A 26,848-nucleotide genomic window follows, 5' to 3' on the forward strand; every position below is an offset into this window, starting at 1 on the left:
AGATATGATGCTTGAGATCTGATTTAAAATAATGTGGTATAGGGGCCCCTGGGTGACTCAGTTAGTTGAGCGACAGATTCTTGATTTCTACTCGGGTATCAAGTCATGGGTCATGGGACTGAGTCCCGCATCCGGCTCTGCACTGAGAGTGGAGTCTGCTTGAGATTCTCTCTCTCTCTCTCTCTCTCTCTCTCTCTCTCTCTCCCTCTCTCTCCCTCTCTCTCCCCCCCTCCCCCTCCCTCTACCCCCTCCCCCACTCATGCTCTCCTCTCTATCTCAAATTTTAAAAATTAAAAATACTTTTTTAAATAAAACAATGTGGTGTATATGTCATGTATGTGAAGGGGAAGGAGGATGATATAAGCGAAGAAAGACTGGCCACATGTTGTAAATGTCGAAGTGGGGTGATGGCTACAGAGGGATTGGTCTCTGCATTTATGTTTTTTTTTTAATTTCCATAATAAATTTAAAAAATAAATCCAAAAATTCGGCCAGCCAACATTTTCAAAATGGCCTCCCTAGTGATCAAAGAAATGCAAATTAAAATGACAAGATACATTTTTCAACCGATCGTATTGGCAAAGGCTAGAAAAATATCAATACTCCCTGCTGGTGAGGATGTGACAAACAGGCGCTCTTCTGCATTCCTGGTTTACTTGGTATGACCTTAGTATCACCTTACTAGAAAGCATCTTGACAATATGAATAAAAATCTCTAAATATGTGGAGGCCTTTGCCCTAGGAATTCTACCTCTTGTAATTCATCCAAAGGAAATGATCAAACAAGGGTACGAGATATCTGGTCAAAAATGTTTCTTACAAGGTGATTATAATAGTCAAAATTTTTTAATTAACCTAAATACACACCAACAAGGACATGGTTTTAAGAATAAGGAAGCATCACATCGTGGATACACACGGAGCCATTAAGAACTGTAATGCACTCTGGTCCTCCCCATTCACTAGACAGACACATCTTCTGGTGCAGGGCCAGCAGTGTCCCCAAGACACAATGGTGAAGGTCAGAGTAAACGGATTTGGCCGTATCGGATGCCTGGTCACCAGGGCTGCTTTTAACTCGGGAAAAGTGGATATTGTTGCCATCAGTGACCACCTCATTGACCTCAACTACATGGTCTTCGTGTTTTGTTATGATTTCACCCATGGCAAATTCCACGGCACAGTCAAGGCTGAGAATGGGACACACGTCATTAATGGAAAGCCCATCTCCATCTTCCAAGAGCGATATTCCACCAACATCAAATGGGCTGATGCTGGTGCTAAGTGTGCTGTGGAGTCCACTGGGGTCTCCACCACCATGAAGACTGGAGCTCACCTGACAGGTGGGATGAAGAGGGTCATCCTCTCTGCCCCTTCTGCTGATGCCCCCATGTCTGTGATGGGTGTGAACCGTGAGAAGTATGGCAACTCCTTCAAGATTGTCAGCAATGCCTCCTGCACCACCAACTGCTTGGCCCCTCTGGCCGAGGTCATCTATGACAACTTCAGCATTGTGCGGGGATTCATGACCACAGTCCATGCCATCACCGCCACCCAGAAATCATGGATGGCCCCTCTGGGGAGCTGCGGCATAATGGCTGCCCAGAATGTCATCCCTGCTTATACTGGCACTGCCCAGGCTGTAGGCAAGGTCATCCCTGATCTGAATGGGAAGTTCACTGGCATGGCCTTCTTTGTCCTCACCCACAATGTGTCAGTCATGGATCTGACCTGCTGCCTGGAGAAAGCTGCCAAACATGATGATATCAAAGAGGTGACAAAGCAGGTGTCAGAGGGTCCCCTCAAGGGCATCCTGGGCTACACTGAGGACCAGATTGTCTGCTGCAACTTTATCAGAGACACCTATTCCTCCACCTGTGATGTTGGGGTTGGCATTGCTTTCAATGACCACTTTGTCAGGCTCATTTCCTGGTATGACAATGAATTTGGCTACAGCAACATTATGGTCCCCAGGGCCTCCAAGGAGTAAGAGCCCCCTGGACCACCAGCCCCAGCGAGAGCAAGAGGACGAGAGAGGCCCTCAGTTGCTGGGGAGTCCTTGCCCCAACTCATCCCCCAACATGCTGATAATCTCCCAACCTCTACAGTTTCCATCCTAGACCCTCTGAAGAAGGGGAGGGACTTGGGGAGACCTACCTTGTCATGTACAGTCAATAAAGTATACTGTACCCAGCCCCCCAAGAAGCTATAATGTAGATGTATATTTATTAGCATGGAAAGATGTGTCATAGCTATATTAACGAGGGGGAAAATCAAGCTCCCAAAGCTATGTATAGTAAGATACTTTTTTGTTCTTTAAAAAATAGAAGGAAAAATGGCTAACAATGATTACCTCTTGGTGGTAAAAACATGGATTATTTTTGTTGCTTTTCTTTTGCTTATTTTTTCACTTTTCTAAATGAATTTTGAGTAGCTTTTGCATTCTAAATAATGAATTCCTGTGTAATCAAAATAGCCTTTGCCTAATGAAATGACATGATATCTGGAATTTGCTCCAATCATCTTAGGTGGGACTATGGATGAAACAGGTTTGTCTAGGAGGTGACCGCCCTTGAAGCTGGGTGATGGGGTAACTAGGGGCTCAGTTTACTTTGTTCTCTACTTCTGCATATGTTTGGAATTTTTTCATTCTACCATTTTCCCCAATATATCCTTTTTCAGTCCAAAGTGACATCTTGTCATCTCTGGTCCCGTCCCTCCCACAATACACCTCCAGAGATCACAAAGTCCAGCACCTTGGCCAGAGACATTAATGCCGTCTGATGTTTTGATGGGTAAAATGGCTCACCTCTCCTGTGGTCAGAAAGGCATTGGGTTGGAAATGCTCCTCCTGTGAGATTCCCCCCTGCCCACCTTTCCAACCTACACAAGACAGGCGCCTGGGGCCAGAGGTGCAGACTTCAGTCAACAGCTAACTGGCCCACACAAGAAACAAAGTCACAGCCTTAACACCTTTATCAGCCTGATTCCTGTGTCACCCTATGATTGTCTGCCATTGCTTCCTCCCACGTGGGGCTCTCTCTGTCTCAGAGGGAGGAAGTATGGGTTAGTGGATTTGGCATACCCCGCCTAAAGATTGGCTCTTCTCACTTGGCTACTGCCCTGTGCTTTCTCACCCAGGCATATTGGCTATAAAAGTAACTAGAATGCAAAAATCACCATGAATATTCATGAAGTCATATTACAAATAATACGTCTTTAAAAATGAATAATCTTCTGGCTAGTCTCCCTGGAAATTGAAAAAAAATCGGAAAAATAATAATATTTTGTGACACATAATGCAAAATTAAGTTCAAATTCCAGTGCCCATAAATACAGTTTAATTGGAGCCTAAGTCACAATCACTTGTTTACACGTTGCCCGTGGCTGATTTCACACTACAATGACACAGACTTGTTTGTGATACAGACCATATGGCCCATGCAGCCTGAAATATTTACTATCTGGCTTTTCAGAGAAAGAGGTTGCCGACCTCTGGCTTGAGGGTCTCCTAACTACTCTTGTGATTCTCTCTTGTCTAATAGAGCCGAACGCCAATGCCATCCTTTGCCAGTAAGTGAGACTGTCCTTCACACGTCAGCCTCAACCATCCAGGTTTGAGGCTCTGGGTTTTAGAAAATCCATTCACCCGTCCAATGAAGATGTAGCGAATGTCAACTTTGTGCCACATGCAGATTTAAGTTCTGGATTCATAGCAGTGCATGAAACAAGCAAAAACCTCTGCTTTCTTGGAGCAGAGGTTCTACTAAAGAAAGATGACCACAAACAATGTTTGTTGAATAATAATATGCAATATGCTAAGTGGCATTAAATGCTATGGAGGAAAAAAAAAGCAAGGGGATAAGTGGCTCAGAGAAGGAGAGAGTAGCAAATTCCAATCAGGCTAGGAAAGATCTCATTACAAGGTAACAGTTGAGTAAAGACTTGAAGGCAGTAAAGAGAAAGTCATGGATACACCTAGGAGAAGAACATTCCAAGCACAGGAAGAGCAAACACGAAGGTCCTGATGTCCACGTGTCCTTCATAGTCAAGGAATATCAAGCACAAGGAGTGGTTGAGGTCGAGGTCAGCGAGGCAAGGGGTAGAGAAGAGATCATAAGGGCTCTTACATGCCATATTGATAGCATGGCTTTTGTCCAAGGTGAGATGGGAAGGCAGGATGGAGCATAGGAGCAGAGAAATAGCATAGTCTGACATCCAATTCCTTATTTCACAACTTTATGTAAATGAGGCATACCTTTCCATTTATTCTGACTCCTTGAGTTTAAAGAAGCATTGGAATGTATGAAAACAAGTATAAAAGTTTAGGAAAAAGGAGAAAAAGCACATCAGTGAGTGTTTTAGTTATCCATTGCCGTGTGACAAATCAACCCGAAGCTCAGTGGTTTACAAGAACAATATTCTGTTATTTCCCCTGGTTCTGTGAACTGAGTGGGATCAGCAGGGCGATTCTTCTTTTTTGTACATCAGTTGAACTGGGCTGGAACGTTCAAGCTTTCACTCACTCATATTGTTCCTCTATTTAGCCTCTCCTCGTGGCTAACTCAGGTTTCTTCACAGCATAGTGGTCTTGGGTGTCAGAGCTGGCTTCGAGAGAAAATATAGAAGCCGCCAGACTCTTAAAGGCTAGACCCAGAACCAGCATGGCACCATTTCTGCCACATTCTATTGGCCAAAGCAAATCAAAAGTCAATTCGGATTCAAGGATAGGAGAAAAGAGATCCCCCCCAGTGATGGTTGCTTGATGGGTTGAGCTCTGTTCACAGCCTGACAAGAAGAAATTGTTGGTGGTCATCTTTAGACCTTCTCAGAATGGGCAAGAAACTCTGATTCCTCCCCAACCCCATAGAACCATGAAACTCTTAGGGTCCCTTCCTCTCCTTTTGACCATTGTGTTTGCATGACATTGACAAGTGTGGTTAATAGATTATGGCTGATTACCTTTGGGTTCTGGAATCATGAGATTCCCTAAGTCTTGAAAATCATTCTGAGAAGCATCTTGAGTCCTGCATCCATAGAGATTGTGTTCATTTTCCTCCCTAGTTCTGCTGGCCCAGCTGTCTGACTGAGCCTCCTTGACATCCCCTGGGCACAGTCACACCAACCAGCAGCTGGGCTCATCTCAGAAGAGGGGATGGGTCGTGTGGTGTTGTGCAGAATTTAGAGAATGTGATGCAGCTCTTTCCCCAGAAGTAGCCAAAACTTCCCAGGCTGGCCAAATGTGCACCCAGCCACAGTACTGCCTGCCTTTCCCCTCTGTAAAAACAAGAGGGAGGGCACCTGGGTGGTTCAATCGGTCAAGCATCCGACTTTGGCTCAGGTCATGATCTCACGGTTTGTGCGTTAGAGCCCCGCGTCGAGCTCTGTGCTGACAGCTCAGAGCCTGGAGCCTGCTTCAGATTCTGTGTCTCCTTCACTCTCTGCCCTTCCCCCACTTATGCTCTCTCTCTCTCTCTCTCAAAAATAAACATTAAAAACAATTTTTTTTAAACAAGAGGAAAACTTTGAAAATAAAATTTTAGATTTACAGAAGAGGTACAAAGACAGTACAAAGTCCCCATATGCCTTTCACCCAGCTTCCTCTAATATTATGTCCTTATATAAATATGGTACATTATCAAAACTAAGATATTAACCCTGGTACAATACTATTAACTAAACTTACAGACTTACTCAGATTTCCCCGGTTTTTCCACTAATGTCGGTCTTCTGTTTCAGGGTCCCATCTGTGATCCTATATTACATTTAGTTCTTCATGTGTCCTTGGTCCCCTCTAGTCTGTGACCATTTTTCAGTCTTTCCTTGACTTTTATGACCTTGACGCTTTTAAAGAGCAGCGGTCAGGTATTTTGCAGATTGTCCCTGCATTTGAATTTGATGCATGTTTTCTCATAATCAAACCAAAGTTACAGGGCTTAAGAAGAGTATTATAGAGATGATGTGCCTTTTGGTGCATCATATCCAGGGGCACATGACAGCAAGCATTTTTTTACTGGTGATGTTAACCTGGGTGTTAACGTTCAGTAAGGTGGTATTTGTGAGGTTTCTCTCCGGTAAAGTTACTACATTTCCCTTTCTGTTTTCTACCTTAGTGTGGAGCCCACACTCAAGGGGAGGGGCATTGAGCTTCTGGAGGAAGAGACTTCTGAGCTTTTAAACATCCACAGCATGCTAGGGCAGGGTTGCCAGCAGGGAGGGCCCCAAGCCTGCCCACTGACTGGCTGGTGACCTTGGATGAGTCACTCAGGCTCTCAGAGCCGGGATTTCCCTCCCTCTTATGAAATCCATGATGGCATCCCTGCCCACAGCTGTCTCCCAGGGGTCTCAGGAGGTTTCAGCTGGTAACACTTGGGGCTGCTGGAACATAGATGTGCTGGGGGACAAAGGGTCCTTGCTAATAACAGCTGAAGTCTTGTCCCCATCTGTAAACTTGCCCCCCAGTCCTTACTCGCCTCATCCCCACAGCAGAAGTGCCCCTAAAAGTGATGAGGCCATCACTATTTTTTTTTTTTTAATTTTTTTTTTCAACGTTTTTTTATTTATTTGTGGGACAGAGAGAGACAGAGCATGAACGGGGGAGGGACAGAGAGAGAGGGAGACACAGAATCGGAAACAGGCTCCAGGCTCTGAGCCATCAGCCCAGAGCCTGACGCGGGGCTCGAACTCACGGACCGTGAGATCGTGACCTGGCTGAAGTCGGACGCTTAACCGACTGCGCCACCCAGGCGCCCCAAGGCCATCACTATTTTTATACAACGGTCTCATGTTATTAATGTGCTAACAAGGGCTCGATGTAGAAGGAAATGCTGGAGGGAAATATTTTTGTAAAGTGAGGCATTCTTTTATAAAGCGAGCGATTCCCCTGAATCGGCCTTTTTGTATAAAGTCACTTTTCACTTACTAGATTTGCCTTAACCGGAGGGCTCCAGGAATTCCTTCCAAAGCACTTGCCATGTTCATGCAAATGCTTTCGAAAAGACAGAATGCTTTCTACACCGGTGGACATGACTTACCTTAGAATGGCCAGCAGGCGTAATTGTTTCTCGTCCTCGGCTCTTTCCTGGCGGAGAATGCTGGCCAACCTGTATGTTTGCCCCTCGACGCCAAACTATAGAACTGAACCCCAAGTTTAGCACTAGTACAACTAAAGATGTGGCTGGTGAGTAACGTTTTTCTGGGGATAGCTGTATCTGCTGGGACTGGATGTCGTCCTCCATTCTTTGGACACCACACGCTACTTGGACTGCCATTCTGGGCACGCAGGCTTTGCCTTGTATAGCCCAAGGGCAGCCTTCCCGAGGGCTCTGATGTAGACGTATTATCAACTTCGGTAAGGAAATCACTTAGAATAGTAGGTACTCAAGTCCTTATTGAACACAGATGTTGCGAGCCTGGTCTATGCTGCAGACCTTATAACGTATGACAGGGTGAACAGTATGCACACGCGTTCTACCCTCGTGGACCCTAGACTGATGAGGAAGTGAGTTATCAGTCAATGAAAGAAACATGGGGAGTAATCTGATAGGGTGAGTACAAGGAACTCATGATGAGAGGTTCAACATAGGTTAGGCATTTAGGAGATGTGGAGAAGAGGAGGAGGGCTTGTAGGACTGATAAGGAGCAGATGTGAAACAGAAAAAAGCAAGAAGAGCCGTGGATGTGGGACATTAGGATCATCCCCCCAACATCCTTTCTGCACCCTCAGCCTTGTACTTTAGATGGGATCCCCCTTGTGCCTAGCTACAGGGGTCATTTCAGCCCCTTGGGATAGTAATTGGGTGAAGCGATCCAGACTTAAGCCGTACAGCATATGGCATTGTCCTGGCCATAGCAGTTGGTTCAGGATGGAGATAAAGACTCTTTTTCCCTCTTGGATATGACGGAAAAAGCTCTATTTATTGTCGGAAGCCATTATACAACTATCAGGGAAGCACAGATTGAGGGCAAAGCCAATACACTGTAGAGAATTGCAGAGCCAGTGCCCTGATCAAACTGTACCTGAAGCCCACTCACCATTGGTCTTTTGACTGACCCATGAGCTGATCAATCCCCTTTGTTGTTTAAGCAGCTTGAGCTGAGTTTTTGTTGTTTTGAATCCATTATTCTAACTAATGCTAAGGGAAAGGTAGTTTGAAAATAAGGGAACAAACACAGCAGTGCCTCATGATATGAATGTGTCAAGCAAGTCAAGGACAAAAAGTATCCATTGGATTTGGCAACATGGAGGTCATGTGTGACCGAGGTGAGATCAGTTTCAGTGGTAGGGGTGAAGTGGCAGGGAGAACCCTGTGCAGGCTTCTGTGGGGCATCCAGATGGACAGAGGACCCTGAAGCTATGAACCCTTATCTGTGCTTTGAAGGAAACAAGCAATCCTAATATCTGTCACCACAGAGAAATTGGGATTTCTAAGATTTTAGACACTCTTTCCTATTGTCCTCACTATCCATCAAAACCCTCCTTCGCCAAATCCTTTAACTGTGGGTTCTGTGCTGCCCTACAGGCTTAACTATAGAAAGAACAGGACTTCGGGGAGCTTGGGTGGCTCAGTCGGTTAAATGTCTGACTTCAACTCAGGTCATGATCTTGCAGTGAGTTCGAGCCCTGCATCGGGCTCTGAGCTGACAGGCCTGCTTCTGATTCTGTGTCTCCCTCTCTCTCTGCCCCTCCCCTGCTTGAGCTCTGTTACTCTCTCTGTGTCTCAAAAGTAAATAAACATTAAAAACAATTTTTTAAAAATAAAGAACAGGACTTAAAAGAAACTATGTAAGAAGTTTCCATCACAACTGACCAGTTAGAATAAGTCTTGACCTTTGTCCCTCTAAGGTAGTTACTGTATCTTAACTTTTTAGGGCTAGAAGTCACATAGCCCTTGAAGAATTACATTAAAAACTATGTTAAAACCTTTCTCAGGGCACCTGAGTAGCTTAGTCGCGTGAGCATCCAACTCTTGATTTCAGCTCAGGTCATGATCCCAGGGTCATGGGACTGAGCCCCACACCAGACCAGACTCCATGCTGTGTGGAGCCTGCTTAAGATATTCTCTCTCTCTCTCTCTCTCTCTCTCTCTCTCTCTCTCTCTCTCTCCATCTGCCCCTCTCCCCCACTTGTGTGCGCTCTCTCTTTCTAAAATAATAATAATTAAACAAAACTTAAAAAATAAAAACTAAATTTTAAAAACTAAAACAATTTTAAAAGCTTTCTCTCTATTGGAGAGAAAATACCCCAAATTCTGCATTCATTGCTAGCACAGAACCCGACGTGGGGCTCGAACTCACGAGCCATGAGATCATGACCTGAGCCAAAGTGGGATGCTTAACGGACTGAGCCACCCAGGTGCCCCAGGTGGGGATTCTTTATACTAATTCCACCTTTTCTAAAAGTCTCAACTTATTCCCCACCCCCCAAAAAAAAAGTAAGTGGGGGTTAATAGTTAATCACTTTGTGATTCCTGGGAAGCTACGAGGCCTTGCAGATCATGTGGGACACGGCACAAGCATTCCATCATTTACCAGTTGGAGTGAACAAATAAAGAATTCCAACCTATTCAACTAGCTCCCTCTTCCTGCCAATACCTCCTGGAACCCTTCTCACTTTCAGGAATTGATCCAGGAAGGGCTGACAGCTTCCTCACCTGTCAAAACTCGTTCCCACCAGCGTCTCCCTGCTCCCCTCCAAATCTCTCCTTTCTGAAGCCCAAACCTCCAGTCATGGCCTTGGAAAAAGCATTGGATGTAGGAGGTGCATGTAGTTACCCTTCTCACTCATGCGTGCCTTTATCCCAAAGATCCTACGTGCATAGTGAGCCCCAGCCCTCAGACGTCTGTCAGCCCCTGGGCACCACACCCAGAAATCAGGTGGCAGTGAAGATATCCAAGCCCTAGACGTGACCTGCCCCTAACAGTTCCCTACTGGTGGCCTCCAAATTTTTCTCATCATGTTAGCCCATCGGCATAAAAGAATTCACTTGTCCCAAAGTGCTGGTTTCAACCTGGCTCAGGGACCCACTGGTGAGGGGTGAAGCGATGTAGAATCTGAAGGAAGCTCTGACTGTCTGGCCGGGAGCAAACTCCTCTGCCCTAACGGTGTGCACTTCCCACCTGAGTAGAAGAAAGGGGCCTAACGTGTTTCATGGTGACCTCTGTTAGCACTAATAATTATGGCCTGATTGTTTGCATACCCACCAGTCATCCTCACTAGCTCCTTGAGGGTGCAGCCATGAATAATTCACACTCATGCCCCGCAGAGTTCCAACAGATAATAACTTGAACAAAGTGAATATGGACGGAGCTGTCTGCTCTGAGAATTAAGTTAAGCCCTGTCTGTGTTTATCACCCTCACAACACTCTGCAGAACCATCTACTATTAACCCCCACTTACTTTTGTTTGTTTTTGTTGTGTTTTTTTTTGCGGTGGGGGGGGGGGGGAATAAGTTGAGACTTTTAGAAAAGGTGGAATTAGTATAAAGAATCCCCACCTGGGGCACCTGGGTGGCTCAGTCCGTTAAGCATCCCACTTTGGCTCAGGTCATGATCTCATGGCTCGTGAGTTCGAGCCCCTCGTCGGGCTCTGTGCTGACAGCTCAGAGCCTGGAGCCTGCTTTCGTTCTCTTTCTCTCTTTCTCTGCCCCACCTCCACTCGTGCTTTCTCTCTCTCAAAAATAAATAAACATTTTTTAAAAAATAAATCCCCATGTATCTTTTGCCCAATACCTCCCTCCCACCAATGTTAACATCTTGAGTAACCATAACAAAGTAGTCAAAACCAGGAAACTAACATTGATATAATCCCATTGAGTGATCCACAAAGCTTATTCAAATTTCACCAATTATACCACCACTGTACTCTTTCTGGTGCAGAATCCAGGCTCTTGTGTTGCATTCAGTTGTCATGTGTCTGGTTTCCTTTCATCTGAGACAGTTCCTTCTTCTTTGTCTTTTATGAACACTTTTTTTTTAATTACAATGAAGCTTATGCTGAAACAGTTGTAACACAGGTGAGGTGAGAAAAAGACACAAAGGAGACTCACATTAGGTCAGAGACTTAACACTTTTCTCCAGTACTGGCCAGTTAGTGATTTGTAGAATATCCCTCCATCTGGATTGATCCGGTGTTTCAAGATTCGACCCAGGTTATGTCTTTTGGGCAAGGATACCATGAAAGCAATGCTGTGCCCCTTTCAGTGCATCTTATCGGGCAGCACATGATGTCAATATATTTCATCACTGGGAATGTCAACACTGGTCACCAGATGAGGTGATATCTGCCAGGTGTCTCTACGATAAAGCTACTATTTTCCCCTTTGTCATTAAAAGATATCATGGGGAGAAATACTCTGAGGTTGTATAAATATCCCAGTTTTCATCATATTTTGGCCCACTCATTTTAGCATCCGTTGATGATCTTTGTGCTTGAAAACAATTACTACTGTGATGTTTTTCAAAAACGATTATTTATGTATCTCCTTCGATACTGAGGATATGAATCCTACTCCAAGGAAGATCCTTCTTCCTCTCCTTTTCCTTATTTACTTATTCATTTACGCCAGTATGGCCTCCTAGAATATTAACCTCATCTTTCAGGTGAGGAAACTGAGGCCGACAGCTGGTAGATAGGGTGTCCCGAGCCATAAAGCTAGGATGAGAGAGCACCCAAACTTAGTCTTGGGCTACCTGAGTCCTTAACTTCTCCTTGATGAGTCTTCATCCTTTTCCGTGACGAGGTGAGTCTTGTAACTCAGCATGGTTACCTCTTTGCTTTGGTCACCAGGAAGTTTACATCGAAAACTGCCTGTAGTGACATTGCTGATTCTTACAACATGAAAAATTTGCCTCTCGTTATTATATCTTATTTCTCTTTTCTCTTGCTCCCATGCCTTTATCTGTGTTTCATTTTATTAAATATATATTTATATATATATATATATATATATATATATATATATATATATATACAGTAAAACCTTGAATTGCAAGTAATTGTTCTGCAAGTATTCCTCAAGATGAGCAAACATTTCCAATACATTTTAACTTGATAAACGAGCGATATCCTGCAACACGAGTAGTACATGACAGCGAATGTCACATGACCACAACTGAGCCAATTATTCTTGAAATTCGCTCTGATATACAAGTGCTTTGGATTACAAGCATGTTTCTGGAATGAATTATGCTCACAAACCAAGATCTTACTATATGTGTGTGTGTGTGTGTGTGTGTGTGTGTGTGTGTGTGTGTTTATATATATATATACATACATATATACACACACACATATATATATAATAATTGTATATATTTGCAAATCACCTTAAGTCTCTCTTTGGGAGAAAGCAATAAATAAACACATCTCTGACGCTAGAACATAGTGGGTTTTTTATCATTGTTTGAAAAAAAACTAATTTGATTGCTGGAAGATTGTTTCTTGACAATCATGTCCACTGAGTGGTCCTTGAGAGTTGTCCAAGTGGATAAATTCACAAAATATGTAGAGACACGCTTCTCTTTATGCCTTCCAATAAGTGAGAGTGTCCAGCTAGGGTTATGAGAGTACGTAACTCTGACAGTTGGGTCCCAAGTGCTGAATAGCCCAAGTGGATAAATGTGGAGGGACCATTTTGAATGATGCTCTATGCATCTTTAAGATGGAGCTCTGAATGCCTTATTCTAGGGCATTGTTGGAAGATTAAAGGGGCAGAGGGTATAAGCAGGGAGCTCTCTGAGACTACAATTATTCAAGCAGAAGCTTCCAGAAGATGAAATGCAAGTCAAATGGGCAACTTTGGGGCATGCCAGTGGCACTTGGAAGATGTGGAGGTTGGACCTCCGTGCTTGACTTTGCAGGATCGATTTTCTCTCCTCCTGGGAAGCATACCTAACATTCTTTTGGAAATGCAGCTCCCCTCCACTCTCGGCTGTGTGTGTAGGGTAAGCTGAATTCACCCACAGGTTAAGGGGTTTCAGCCTAATAAGCCTAACCCACACCCCCAGTCATAATAATTGGTTCAGGTATGCACAGGTAAGAGTCTCAGAGCCAGAGACATGACGAGTTCCTGGGACCCCATAACAGAGAGAAGCTTGGCTTCTTTCTGGAGCTTTATGGAACAGACACAGAGAGCCTCTAATGGTGGGGTTAGAGGGTAGGAGGTCAGAACCCACAGCGGCTGTCTTGTGATCTTGTGATAGACTTTGCCTGAGAATGGAACTAAACCAGAGAGCTGAAGAGCTGAGAAATGGAAATACCGTCTAAGCTGTGTCTCTGGCTCCATCAGAAGCCAGATTATTTCCTGACTGTGATAAGAGCCAGTGAACTGCCATTCTTTTATTAAAACAGTTTGGATAGAGTTTTCCATCATTTGCAAGCGAAAGAATCCTAAATGGTAAAACTCCCTGGATTAAAGTCCCATTTAGTTTCAGAATCACGGGGGAGTTTATTGAACATGCAGATGCCCAGAGATTATGAGCATGTAAGAAACACCCCCAGTGATTCTTATGCACACCCAGGCCTGGGAATCACAACTCTCTGGTCACACACATTAGGACAGGCTGTTATGAGGCCCTCCCTGTGTCCCTTCTGCATCCTTGCCTCCAGCCTCTTGCATGCCAGGTGAGAGACCCCCCCACCCTCCACCGGGGGGGGGGGGGGGGGTAGGGGGGGGAAGGACCCCTGGCCCCAGCACCTGAGCTTCAGTCTTTCTATTTATATGTGAAATTGCTCGCGTTTTCCTAGTTGGTGGCAGATCTGCCTGTTTGATGTTAATGAGTATGTGAACCCAACGAAAACATAAAAGATGAGGATCTTCCGAAGAGAGAAAATAGAAAATAAAGTGCTATCCAAAACGGGATGGGCTTAAAATTCGCCTTGAACTTCACCAGCATCTTCTCTGTCTTCCCAATGGGGCCCCTTTCATCCAACTAAAGAAACCAAGATAAAATGCCATCCTGGTGAAAATCCTGCAAAACCGAACCAATCTGATTTGTCCGCACAAAGAAAATGAGGAATTTGGCTGATCAAAGAGGACACAGTTCCCCCTTAAACTCCTCCCACCCTGTGAGAGGAGACACAAATTTCTCACACACCAGTGATGGTCCCATACCCATTTTCAAATAGCCCCTCGCATCCTGGTGCAAACCTTAGCTGCCTCCTAATAACCCACTTTAGGACCTGGATGTTCTGATCTGATATTATTAAATGGAAAGTGGCCGCTTTCTCTGCTAGAGAGAGGCAGGGGCATTTGTAACAGCTAGAATCAAAGGCCCGGTGTCTTCTGTTCCTAATTATCAATAGTGTTTTATAATCTTATTAATATTGATACACAGTATACTGAAGATCTGTTAAGGCGTAATGTATGTGGAAGATAATTAACAAGATTCGAGTCAGATCAATCGCCTATTTGACAGCCAACGGTGTGTGGCTTATAAATTATACATATTCTAGGTATTGCTCAAAATGTTTAAAGTTTCAGTCCAATCCCTCCGATCCAGCGCTGGGGGAAGGCATGAACCTAAAGGTACCGTCCCCAGCCTATTGGAGCCTCCTTGGCACATACAGGACTCACTCTTACTTAAAAATCAAAGGGTTCCATTAACCGCCAAGATCTACGCACAGCATAAAAACACACCTTCTCCATGTAAAGTGCAGAAAAACAAAAGGTGAAATCTTGTAAGAAAAGAGATGATTAATAAAAGGAAGGTAATTCGCCTTTTGATTTCCGAAAGAAGGTAACAGTTGGATGTTTCAAATGGCAGAGCTCATCTTTCCTGCTGGGGCTGGTCCATAAAAGGGCGAGACGTTTGTTTGCAGTCAATACAATGAATAATCCCAATTAATGTGAATGTTTGGGTACATTCAAGAGCTTAAAATCTCCTGGCTAAGCATAGTGTATGTACAAAAGTGTGTATGTGTGTGTCTCCGTGTGTGTGTGCCTCTGTGTGTGTGTGTGTGTGTGTGTGTGTGTGTGCATACATGTGCACATATGTATTGTGAGGGCAGTGGACATTATTGTTCCTCTCAGACTATCTCTTTTAGGGGCAACCCCAATCCCGTTCTGTAATAATCCCGTTCAGTCCGTTCAGATGGGGCTACCCTATCCTTGCCCAGGAATGAAACACATGACCCAAACTGGCCAATCAGAGCCCTTCTCGCGATTTAGTTTTCAGAACCCTTCGAAAAGACAGGTGCAGTTTCCCACTGGGGTTTTAAGCAGAAGGTCTTACACTGCTGACGGTCAGTCCCTTTCCACGAGGGGGAAAGAGCCTACCTGAGAAGAAGCAACCCAGAGGAAAGCACAGGGAAGAGAATTGGGTCCTGCTGACATCACTTGAGCCCCTGGATCCAGCTGTGTCTGAAGCTAATACTTGGTCTTCCGATTACCTGAGCCGATCATTAGTTCCCTCATATTGCTTAAGGCAATATGAATTAGGTTACCCGAAGAAATTCTAGCTAACACTTAAATGAAGAAATTGCCCCAACACAGGAGATTAGGGCCAGATTTTTGGCCTCTCTTCTTTTCTTCTCCACGATGCAGATGAGATGCTAGGTTCGGAAAACATTCCAGTCCAGAAGCTGGAAATAAATATGAAGCACAAAAAAAAAAAAAAAGGTTTAAAAAAAAAAAAGGATGTAGCAGGTTTATGGAGACAACGGGGTTATGATGAGGAGACCTTGATCTGGGGCTGAACCTTGCAGAATATCCTAGGGTCCATCAAATTTCCCAGAAGACTGCAGCATTCTGTTACAGAGCTTGCAGCCCCCATGAGAAGAGAGCCAGGGGCCCAGAGAGTCCCCAGATCAGGCAGTAGCCTGACCTGAGCTAGGAAAGTCACCGCTCCAAAAGGGTAACTCCAGAAACCTAAACACTCCATGGGATTTGTGATGGGTCATTGTGAGAACGTGAAGTGACATTGAGGTCCCCCGTGCACTGTGATATTAGGATGACAACCATGACGATACAGTGAAGTCTTATCTTGTTTGCTGGCCAGGTTCTAAGATTAATGTTAAAGTCAAGGTCATTGACGGAGGGCAGCAGAACAGCTGCAAGCCTCTATAAGGGCTTTGGCACAAATTAGAAAAAGGTGCCTCCTCCCTTTCTGAACTAGAAGAAAGATGCCTCCTCTGGACAGAAGAATCTGCAGCAGAGCACAAGCCTTGGGGGAAAAGAAGCTCGAGCAGGATTTTAGCTCCCATTCACCCCATAAGCTGGCATCTTGTGCAGTGTGCAAACTGGACAACTGTATGTGGCAGCACCAAGGAGAGACTTCCCAGCCAGCCTCCCTAACTGCCTCTGATCCATTGGCTACTCTTTCTGTCCTCTGTAGAATGTTGCATCCCTGGATACATGTGCCTGCGGCCCTTTGAATGCTCAGGATGACCAGGCTACCCTCTAGGGCATCCATACACATGAGCTTCCCCGGCTGACTAATATTATCACGAGTCCCCCTGGTTTGTACCCAAACCTATTTCAGCCACTACATTGCAATCACCCTGTTTAATTACAAAATATGGTAATCTTGGGGCACCTGGGCGGGTCAGTCAGCTGAGCATCCGACTCTTGATCTCAGCTCAGGTCTTGATCTCAGGGTCGTGAGTTCATGCGCTGCTTTGGACTCCGCACAGGATGTGAAACCTACTTAAAAAAAGGAAAAAAAAGGATGGTAATCAAGAGAAGTAAGAAAAGAGCCTTGTGGTTTCTATGAAAATTAAAAAAAAAAAAAGCTTTGGAAAGATAAAGGCAAGTTTACTAAAAAAAAAATCTTGAAATTAAGGCATCTTATGGGGTGATGGAAATGCATTGTAGTTTGATGGTGTTTTCACAGCTGTAGAAAACCGCATGCAACTGTTGTTAAAACTCATTGAAGTGTGTGCTGTAACTAGAGGCAATTTATTACATGTAAATTATCATTCCATAAAATTGAGAAGAAAAAGGTGCCCGAGTGGCTCAGTCAGTTAAGTGTCTGACTCTTGATTTCAGCTCAGGTCAAGAGCTCACAAGATTGGGGCGCCTGGGTGGCTCAGTCAGTTAAGCATCCGACTTCAGCTCAGGTCACGATCTTGCAGTCCATGAGTTCGAGCCCCGCGTCGGGCTCTGTGCTGACTGATCAGAGCCTGGAGCCTGCTTCGGATTCTGTGTCTCCCTCTCTCTCTGCCCCTCCCCCATTCATGCTCTGTCTCTCTCTGTCTCAAAAATAAATAAATGTTGGGGCGCCTAGGTGGCTCAGTCGGTTAAGCGGCCGACTTTGGCTCAGGTCATGATCTCGCGGTACGTGAGTTCAAGCCCCGCGTCGGGCTCTGTGCTGACAGCTCAGAGCCTGGAGCCTGTTTCAGATTCTGTGTCTCCCTCTCGCTGACCCTCCCCTGCTCATGCTCTGTGTCTCTCTGTCTCAAAAATAAATAAATGTTAAGAAAAAATTAAAAAACGATCTCACAAGATCAAGATCTCGATCTCGTGAGATCGAGCCCCACCTTGGGCTCTGTGCTGACAGCATGAAGCCTGCTAGGGATTCTCTCTTTCCCTCTCTCTCTCTGCCCCGCCTCTGCTTGTGCGTGTGCTCTCTCTCTCTTGCTTGCTCTCTCAAAATAAACAAACTTTAAAAAAAATCGAGAAGAAAACTAGTGCAAGTAAAACAATATAAAAGATTAGGGGAAAGGAAACGTAACCGTTCTTGAGGAGTCTTGCATTCTGATTGTTCTGCAAGTGGCTGTAAGGTTTTGCTTCACTTCAAGAAGAAAAAAAAACACAAGAAGAAATTAGAAGTGATGTGCCACTGGCTTGGGGAAGATGGAGAAGCTGGAACTGGAAAGAACAGACCCAAACACTCACAAAACCTCGGCTCTACATCAAAAGATGGGCAAAGAGGGGCGCCTGGATGGCTCAGTCGGTTGAGCGTCCGACTTCGGCTCAGGTCATGATCTCGCGGTCTGTGAGTTCGAGCCCCACGTCGAGCTCTGTGCTGACAGCTGGGAGCCTGGAACCTGCTTCGGATTCTGCGTCTCCCTCTCTCTCTGCCCCTCCCCCTCTCATGCTCTGTCCCTCTCTCTCTCTGTCAAAAATAAATAAACATTAAAAAAAAAAGATTGGCAAAGAAACTGGACATTTGTCATGTTTGAATTTAAAAAACTGTTTAGTGTATATGTATACGTGTTGTTTTATAAATATTCCTCATTTTAGCTGATTTGGGGAAGGGGGGGAGTGGGATAAACTGCCAGCTTCTGCCCAGATCCCAGCACACAGCAAGGCTTCCCCTGTGATCTTTGTCACCATGAAAATCCCTGAAATCATCTTCATAGTTTCCAGTAGTGCTTTGTTTCAGTAAACCCAGCACAATCTCCTTTTCCTCCTTTCCTCCTGCGGGAACAGATCGCTGTTTCTTCAGGGGCATATAAGGGCCAGGTTGCACAAAATTGCTGGCCCCCACCTTCAGTGTGGTGAGATGCTCGCACTGTGGGCGGCCTCTGACCCAGGGAGCACGGGCTCACCCAGGAAGAAGCAATCAGCTACGCCACTGACATTGCACACTTTCTGGCACTCTGTGTGTGTTGCTGAGTTCTTATAACTTAAATGTGCGTAATGGGAACCTACCACATATCCACTTGTAGACAGCAGTTCGTTCTGTATTATTTCCAGTTCCTGAGCTGCGTGGCGGCATGATGGCCTCTCCCACTTAGAATCACCGAGCACTTGGGGCGCCTGGGTGGCTCGGTCGGTTAAGCGTCTGACTTCGGCTCAGGTCATGATCTCGCGGTCCGTGAGTTCGAGCCCCGCGTCGGGCTCTGTGCTGACAGCTCAGAGCCTGGAGCCTGTTTCAGATTCTGTGTCTCCCTCTCTCTGACCCTCCCCCGTTCATGCTCTGTCTCTCTCTGTCTCAAAAATAAATAAACGTTAAAAAAAAAATTTTTTTTTTAAAGAATCTCCGAGCACTAACGATGCGAGTGGTCAATAAGATTATCTTCCCCAATTCTTCTCTCTCTCCCTCCTGTAGAATTATAATCTCCCTTCTTTGGTTTCACAGGGAGCACATTACTCCTCTGCCCCTTCAGGTTGGGCTGAACCATTGATTTAGCTAATGCAGGCCTAGCACCAATAGGACTAAATGCGTATGTGCCTCTGGCTTGCCATCTTTTGTTTCTGCTGTGTGCCAATGAAACGATCATACCCTGAGAAGCCACTGGTCCAAGGAGGATAAGAGACACATGGGGCAAACCTAGATCTAACCCAGTGCCTGGAGCTAAGCCCAGTCAAAGCACAGCCTGAAGCAAGCTACTTGGGCCAACTCATATAACCACGTGCTAGAAATATGCATATTTGTTTGTAAGCTCCTGCGACTTAGGAGCCATTTGTTACGCAGCATTGCTGACTAAAGATCTGACTGATACAGAATGGGAGGATGTTAAAGAACCTCTTGTCCAACCCACTGGCTTTACAGATGAAATTATTTACTAACTCTCTAACAGTGGACCTGGCAGTTTTTGGTCTGGTTTTTTTGCATCTGGAAATGAAAATACAATACCTGTCTCACCCAGCTCTCAGAGACGTGATAGGGACTAACTGATAGCTGTGAGAAATTTTGCCCCGTGGCATAATCACAACCACATAGCTGTGAACCTTAAACTACTGATAGCTCCCCATTGCCTAAGGTACACAGCCAGCAATGCTCATCATGGCACACATGCCTACTGTGTCCGGTCCCACCTGTCATAACCACATTACTTCTCACCAATATCCACACACCATGTTGCCACCACCTGAATCGTCTGCTGTCCCCAAACTGTCTCTGATCTTTTTTTTCTCCATGTCTTTCTCACTCTGGACCCTTCCCTTAGAACGCCTCTTCTTGTCATCCCACCCTCTGGAAACCTTCAATGTGTAACCCAAATAGCGAATCCCCCGAATGGCTTCTCCCATCCCTGTGGCCGAAGTGAAGTCATTATTTCCTCCTGGACACTTAACACCTTTTACGTGTATTCTGAGCACTGAGCCCAAATCCATCACCGATGCTAAGTGAGAATCAGCTTTCTGAGCACAAGGATCAGTTTTTGTTTATTTTCATCTCCCGTGGACCCCAGCCTAGGATGCGCTCAGTGTTTACCGATAATGAAAGAAGGTATCTTCCCCCAGCTCCAGGAAGCAAAGTTAACCCAGCACACTCTGGTGGTGTATTTCTACCAGGTTCTGGTGCACAGTCAATAACGGCACTGCTGCCCGTGAATGGTGACCCAAACAGTGGCCATTTATGGGCACTTATTCTGGGGCAGGATCTGGACTAAACGCTCTACGTGTATTGTCCTATTTGAATCTCCTGACAACCCCCTTAGACATTTGTTTCATTTAACTATGGAGATGCTGTAGAAATTGCTATGGATTTTCCTGTACCTCCCGGGCACCCAGCTAGACCACATTTCCCAGATACCCTGGCAGTGGGGGGTAACCACGTGACTAGGTTCTGCCCAGTGGAATGCAAGAGAGGGTCGCATGGGCACTTCTAGACCACACTTCTAAAACCCTGTCCTGCAACGCTCTGTCTTCTCTTCTGACGGTGCATACAGAGGATCCCGCCAATCATCTCAAGGCCTAAAGGACGGTAGAACCAAAAAGTGGAAAGAGCTTGGGTTAGCGAAGCATGCGCCAGGTGAAAGGCCACCCGTCGAATATTCCTGCATTGGACTATGATATAACTGTCAAGTAAATTTCTATTTTGTTAAGCCACTAGAATTTTACTTACTTGAGGCTGCGACGTGAGGAGCCTGAGGTCCCGGTTAACTGACTGTAGGCAAGTTGCATAAAAGTTGGAGCTAGGATTTTAACTCAAACCTAGCTATCTCTCCTACCCCTGTGATGTTAACTACTATGCTTATTTCAGCGAAAAAAAAAAAATGCAAGCAAATGAAAACAAACCTCCTAATGTGGCAAAATCAGGGTTTCCTAAAACCATGACTCTTTGCGGCCTAGGAATGTGGCAGAGCAGAGTTCCCATGGTGTGGTTTCATGAAAATACTGTGTTGTTGCCCTACTTTAAGGCAAGAGGGGGAAGCAGAAGGGAAATGCCATATACTGAGTGCCCACACACGCCAGACACTGTACATTCATGTTCTCTCATTTACCCTTCACATTAACCCTCCGGGAAGGTGTTAGTACCCGCAGGCTCAGGAAAGCTAAGCAACTTGCTCAAGATGCCACAGCTAACGAGCAGCAACGCTAGGATTCAAACCCATGTCCATCTGATTCCAAATAGAGTAGTTACTGTTTCCATTATGGCTCTAAGGAGGATATCGTTTCAGGGTCCATTTCATTCATTCATTCACTCATTCATTCATCAGGGTCCATTTCATTCATTCATTCATCAGGATCCATTTCATTCATTCGTTCATTCATTCATTAGGGTCCATTTCATCCATTCATTCATTCATTCATTGGGGTCCATTGCATTCATTCATTCATCAGGATCCATTTCATTCATTCATTCACTGCGGTCCATTCATCCATTCATTCATCCATCCATCCATTCATCATTCATCCATTCAATATTTGTCTACTGTGCCTACTGTGGGCCAGGCACTCTGCTAGTCTCCAGAGATGAGGATCAACCCTGAGGTGGCCACAAGAAGGGCACCAAAGGCACTAAATTGAAGGAGGCACTCATTCTCAGGAGCTTACCCTGCCCTCCAAGTACCCAGAAAGTGAACACTTCCATGTTGTGCCTTAGGCATCTAGTCCCAGATCTGGACTAGGCCTAACCTCGAGGACACTAGAACACTTCTAGTCCCAGATCTGATGGAGTAGCCAGCAAAACCAGACAGAGATTCTGCCCTCAGAGAGTTTATATCTTAGAGTAGAAGACAGGCAAGCTACTATCGCAAATCACCCCAACCGTAGTACCTACCATAGCCCAGTGAAACCACACCGTTTTGTTATACTCACAGAGACCGTGGTCAGGCATTCAGCAGGCACAGCAGGGATGGTCTGTCCTCTCTCCACACTACTTGGGATTCAGCTAGAAGACTAGGCCGGGGTGACTGGAACAGGTCTGGGGCTTTGTCATTCACACATCTGACGTCTCAACTGTGATGATTGAAGTTTAGGCCGACCTGGGATTGTGCCGACTGGAGCACGTCTGCGGACTTCCCTTACGGCCTGGGCTTCTGGGCAAAACAGTCACCAGCTGCCCAGATCCAAAAGGTAGAGACAATGAAAGGAAGGTCAAAGTATTGGTGGCCATTTTTAAAACCATCACAAAAATTGGCAAAAATGAATGAATATAATTTTTCTGTGGAGGAAAGAAGCAAAACCGTAACCTACTGAATGAGATGAAATGTTTGTAAACCATGTATGTGATTAGGAGCTAACATCCCAAATATATAAATAACTCATGTAACTCAGTAGCAAAAAAAAAAAAAAAAAAAAAGATCTGATTTTAAAATGGGCAGAGGATCTGAATAGACATTTTCCCAAAGAAAGACACAGATGATCAACAGGTACCTGAAAAGGTGCTCAGCGTCACTAACCATCAGGGAAATGCAAAGCAAAGCCACACTGGATGGAATATCACCTCACCCTTGGTACAATGGCTAGTATGAAAAAGTCGAGAAATAACAAGTGTTGGCAAGGATCTGGAGAAAAGGAAACCCTATGCACTGTTGGTGGGGATGTAAATCGGTGCAGTCGCCATGGAAAACACTACAGAAGTTCCTCAAAAAATCAAAAATAGAACTCCCTTGCAATGCAGTAAGTCCACGTCTGAGTATTTATCTGAAGAAAATCAAAACACTAGCTCGAGAAGATATATCCACCCCCATGTTTCCCACTCTATATTTTACAAATCTATATATTTCATGTATATACCATTTTTAAAATAAAAGGTAAAAATCAAGGAATTCATTCAGAATTCTCGGGGCACACGGACAGCTAATTCTCATGGCTGCTCTTCAGAGCACGTTGTAACAAGCTATACATTTTATTTTGATCATTCTTTTCAGCAGTTTGGCTTCCACTCACAGAAGAAAGAGCAAAATAAAAGATCATCCAATCAATCAGCTGCATTAACCACCGTGTTCCCCGAGAGTGACTAAAAGTATATACATTCAAGAGAAAGGTAGGCAGGTGAGAAGAAAGCGCCATTGTTCTATGAAAATGTGTGACGGGATGCTGGTGGGGGCCTGAACTGATAACAGCAAATATGCCTCATTCATTCGTTCATTGATTCAGTCAACCCATCGATATTGACTGAGCACCTGCAGGGCACCAGGCGCTCCGCTGGGCACCGGGGAGGAGCAGCGTTCTGCTCGGGGACCAGAGCAAGGTCTGCACATGCTTCTGTGTGGCCGCTTCTCTGGCCCTACGGGCAAGGCTGACCCATCACACAGAATTGGTTCAACTATATGTGTGCAGTCGTGTCCTGAGTCCCTCGTGCGTGTTTGCCCAGGGGAAGAAGTTGAGGGTGCAGCCGTACCCCTAGAGACCTTGTCACATGTGCCGTTATCATCACCAGCACCCTTGTTATTCTCGGAACGCGTTGCCATCCACGTACCTTTATGCCCTCAACGACCCCTGGCATCTGTAAAGGGACTGTGGGTTCCAAAGCTCTGTCACACTCTTCACCTCACCTCAAACCCCCAGGCAGGACGCCCAGCATCCCCCACACCCTTGTTTTGCAGGTGACACAACTGAGCTCCTCGAGGTTAGGCCTAGCGCGTGCCCCAGGAGAACATCTAATGACAGCAGCCCTGCACTGGCCTGAAGGGTTTCTCCAAATTCTCAAGTCCCTTTTCTCCCAAACTCTTATCTTTCCCCGCCATCCCTCCACCTCTACTTGCCTTCAATACCAACCACTTAGAAATAAACGCATAAAGTGGGGCGCCTGGGTGGCTCAGTCGGTTGAGCATCTGACTTCAGCTCAGGTCATGATCTCACAGTTCGTGAGTTCGAGCCCGGCATTGGGGTCTCGGCTATCAGCACAGAGACTGCTTCGTATTCTCTGTCCCCCTCTCTCTCTACCCCTCCCCTGCTCACTCTCACTCTCACTCTCTCTCTCTCTATCTCTCTTAAAAAATAAATAAATAGGGGCGCCTGGGTGGCGCAGTCGGTTAAGCGTCCGACTTCAGCCAGGTCACGATCTCGCGGTCCGTGAGTTCGAGCCCCGCGTCAGGCTCTGGGCTGATGGCTCGGAGCCTGGAGCCTGTTTCCGATTCTGTGTCTCCCTCTCTCTCTGCCCCTCCCCCGTTCATGCTCTGTCTCTCTCTGTCCCAAAAATAAAAAAAAAATAAAAAAAATAAAAAAATAATAAATAAATAAATTTTTAAAAAATAAGAAAGAGATGCATAAAGTAATTCCACATCTGTGAGCCAGGCTCTTACAAAGAGCCCACCTGTACTGGCCCACGAAACCTTCCCAACACAGAGATAGAACCACCGTCTGCTCCTACTTACAGGTGAGGAGACCAGGCTTAGGGAGGTAGAGGGACTTTCTCAAGGTCCGCCCCCCCCCCCCCCCCCCCCCCCCCGAGAGTAAGGAAGCTGCGAGAGGGACAAGACGGAAATTCACTGTCATTGCCAGCTTGGGGGAAAGGTGCTTCACTGATGCGATCAATTCTGCTAGGCGCTGTACCCCGGGAGTGGAAGCAAAGGGATGGGTCCCGCACTGGGTCACCTCTCCTCTCACTTAACTCTTTCCTCGCTGCCTCGGCCCTGGCGACAGGGATTTGGACCTGGACTTCAGTATTGTGTGCCTCAGCCAGGATTTGTGTTGGGCAAGCCACAGCTGGATTTCCGCTCCACGGTGTCTCGACAGATTGGCCCGGCCAGCGGGCCTGGGCGGTGCCATTCATTTCTGGCCTCATTAGGGCCCCAGCTCAGATTTACACAGATGTAAATCAGGTCATTAGCACCTCATGGTTTGGCCAGGAGGTGTGGCCAAAAGGGAATTTAAGGGCGGAATTTAAGGGACGTGGGGGTAGGGAGCAAACTTTGAGCCCAACTTAATGTTTAACTTCTCTGACAATGGGGTTGCAAGCCTTCCCTGCCCTTATCCCAGGCAGCTCCTTGGGTGAAGAAGTCGATAAATACGCAGAGATAACAGATGGGGCTGGGTGGGAGGAAACGGATTGCTAAATTATACATCAGATGCAAGGGTAGCTGGGCTGGGCCAATAGGAGGCAACTTCTGCAGAGAACGGCTTTCAGGAGCCCCCACCTCTCTCCCCAAGCACACTTCGCCCTCCCTTTGTCTGGGAAGAGAAGCCCCTGAATGCCTCTTAACACGGTGTTAAATGGTAGTAGGAGGGGGAGAACTGAAGGAAAGATAATTCCAGGAGGGGGGAAGGGAGGGAGCGAGGGAGAGACAGAGGCAGAGAGAGAGGAAGAGAGACCCATTTCTGGTAAATAATTAACAACAAAAAAATGTCTCCCTCAAAAAAAAAAAAAAAGACAAAAAAACAAGGGCCGTGGCAGAACTTTCAACTTCTCTAATTTGGAAAGTCAAAAGTTTAACAGGGCGTCAGGGTGCTGATGCCAAGACCGGTTCCAGCCAAGTCATGCTGGCCATGCAAGAGCTGTCACCCCAGCTGTGGCCATGTCCTTCGGGGGAAGACAGTGGTTTCTGGTGGCAGTAGGTGAAGGCCTTCAGCCTTCCCTCTGGAGGCCCAGGGCAAGCAAACCCGGACCCCAGCATCTCTCACCTCAGATGTGGAGGACCGTCCATCCACGGGACCTCACGGAACCACCAAGGGCTGCTCAATCAAGTCGAGGTATCAGAAGCATTGGCTTTAGAATCAAATCTGGGTGTCCATTCTGACTCGGTCGTCACCTGGCTGTGTGACTTTGCACGAGCTCCTCAACTTTTCTGAGCCAGCTTGCTCGGGTATATATGGAATCAACGAAAGTGCTTCCACAGAGCCGATGCCAGGATAAGACACGGGACTTGTCAAAGGTCAGCAAAATATGGCCTATGGGCCAAATCCAGCTGCCGCCTGTTCGTTTGTTTTTTGAAAATTTTTTTTAATGCTTATTTTTGAGACAGAGAAAGACAGAGCATAAACGGGGGAGGGGCAGAGAGAGGGAGACACAGAATCTGAAGCAGGCCCCGGGCTCTGAGCTGTCAGCACAGAGCCCGCTCAAACTCACGGACTGTGAGATCATGCCCTGAGCTGAAGTCGGACGCTTAACCGACTGAGCCACCCAGGCGCCCCATTGCCTGGTTTTTTTAAATCATGTTATATTGAAAAAAAAGTCACGTCCACTTAACTACTTACATTTGATGGCTGTTTTCATGCTCCACGGGCAGAGTTGAGAAGTTGCCGCAGAGATCGTATGGCCCCCAAAGCCTCAAATATTTATTCTCTAGCCCTTTGCAGCAAAAGGTGCTGACCCCTGGGACGTGCAGAAGCACAGCCCGATGCTTCATAAAACTCGAGCTTGTGGCAGAGGTGGTGGTGAATTTCATCAACATCAGCCCAGGGTGTCCAGGAGTCAGGGGTCGGCCTTCATTGTCTCGCTTCTCTTGCTCATTTCCTTCCTCACGGCCCCTCCCCTCCTCGCATACTAAGTGTTGGCGACTACACTGGGGACACTGGGGACAGGGCCCTTTCCTTATGCTGCTGAGCGCACAGCACCTCCCATGCCCAGCAGGTCCAGGAGACCCTTGGCTCTTGGAGGCCATCGAGTCACTTGACAGATGGCAACTGGAGGACCCAGGAAGAAGAAACCAGAGAAGCAGGTAAGAGCAGAGGAGGCCCCCAGATCTGTGGACTCGGCATTGGCGTGGCTGAGCTCTTCCTGGGAGCCAGAGATGAAGGGCAAGGGAAGCAAATGGCCCCGCTTTTATAGACCGGTCACGAACACAGCA

The 26,848-nt window shown here is 46.1% G+C and overlaps 1 protein-coding gene across 1 annotated transcript; it reads left to right on the forward strand.

The window, feature by feature from the left end:
- Window positions 1-657: 657 nt before the first annotated feature.
- Window positions 658-2,226, forward strand: LOC109272914 (glyceraldehyde-3-phosphate dehydrogenase-like). The gene has a single exon (XM_019459450.2). It carries the CDS (start codon window positions 878-880, stop codon window positions 1,988-1,990), a length of 1,113 nt encoding a protein of 370 aa, XP_019314995.2. The 5' UTR covers window positions 658-877; the 3' UTR covers window positions 1,991-2,226.
- The last annotated feature ends 24,622 nt before the right edge of the window (window positions 2,227-26,848 follow it).

The sequence above is a fragment of the Panthera pardus genome, unplaced genomic scaffold, assembly GCF_024362965.1.
Source record: "Panthera pardus isolate Hobbes unplaced genomic scaffold, ASM2436296v1 HiC_scaffold_22, whole genome shotgun sequence".
Lineage (NCBI taxonomy): Eukaryota > Metazoa > Chordata > Mammalia > Carnivora > Felidae > Panthera > Panthera pardus.

Excerpts from the sequence above, each read along its gene's own strand:
- LOC109272914 (XM_019459450.2), top strand. The coding sequence starts at position 878 with ATGGTTTTAAGAATAAGGAAGCATCACATCGTGGATACACACGGAGCC.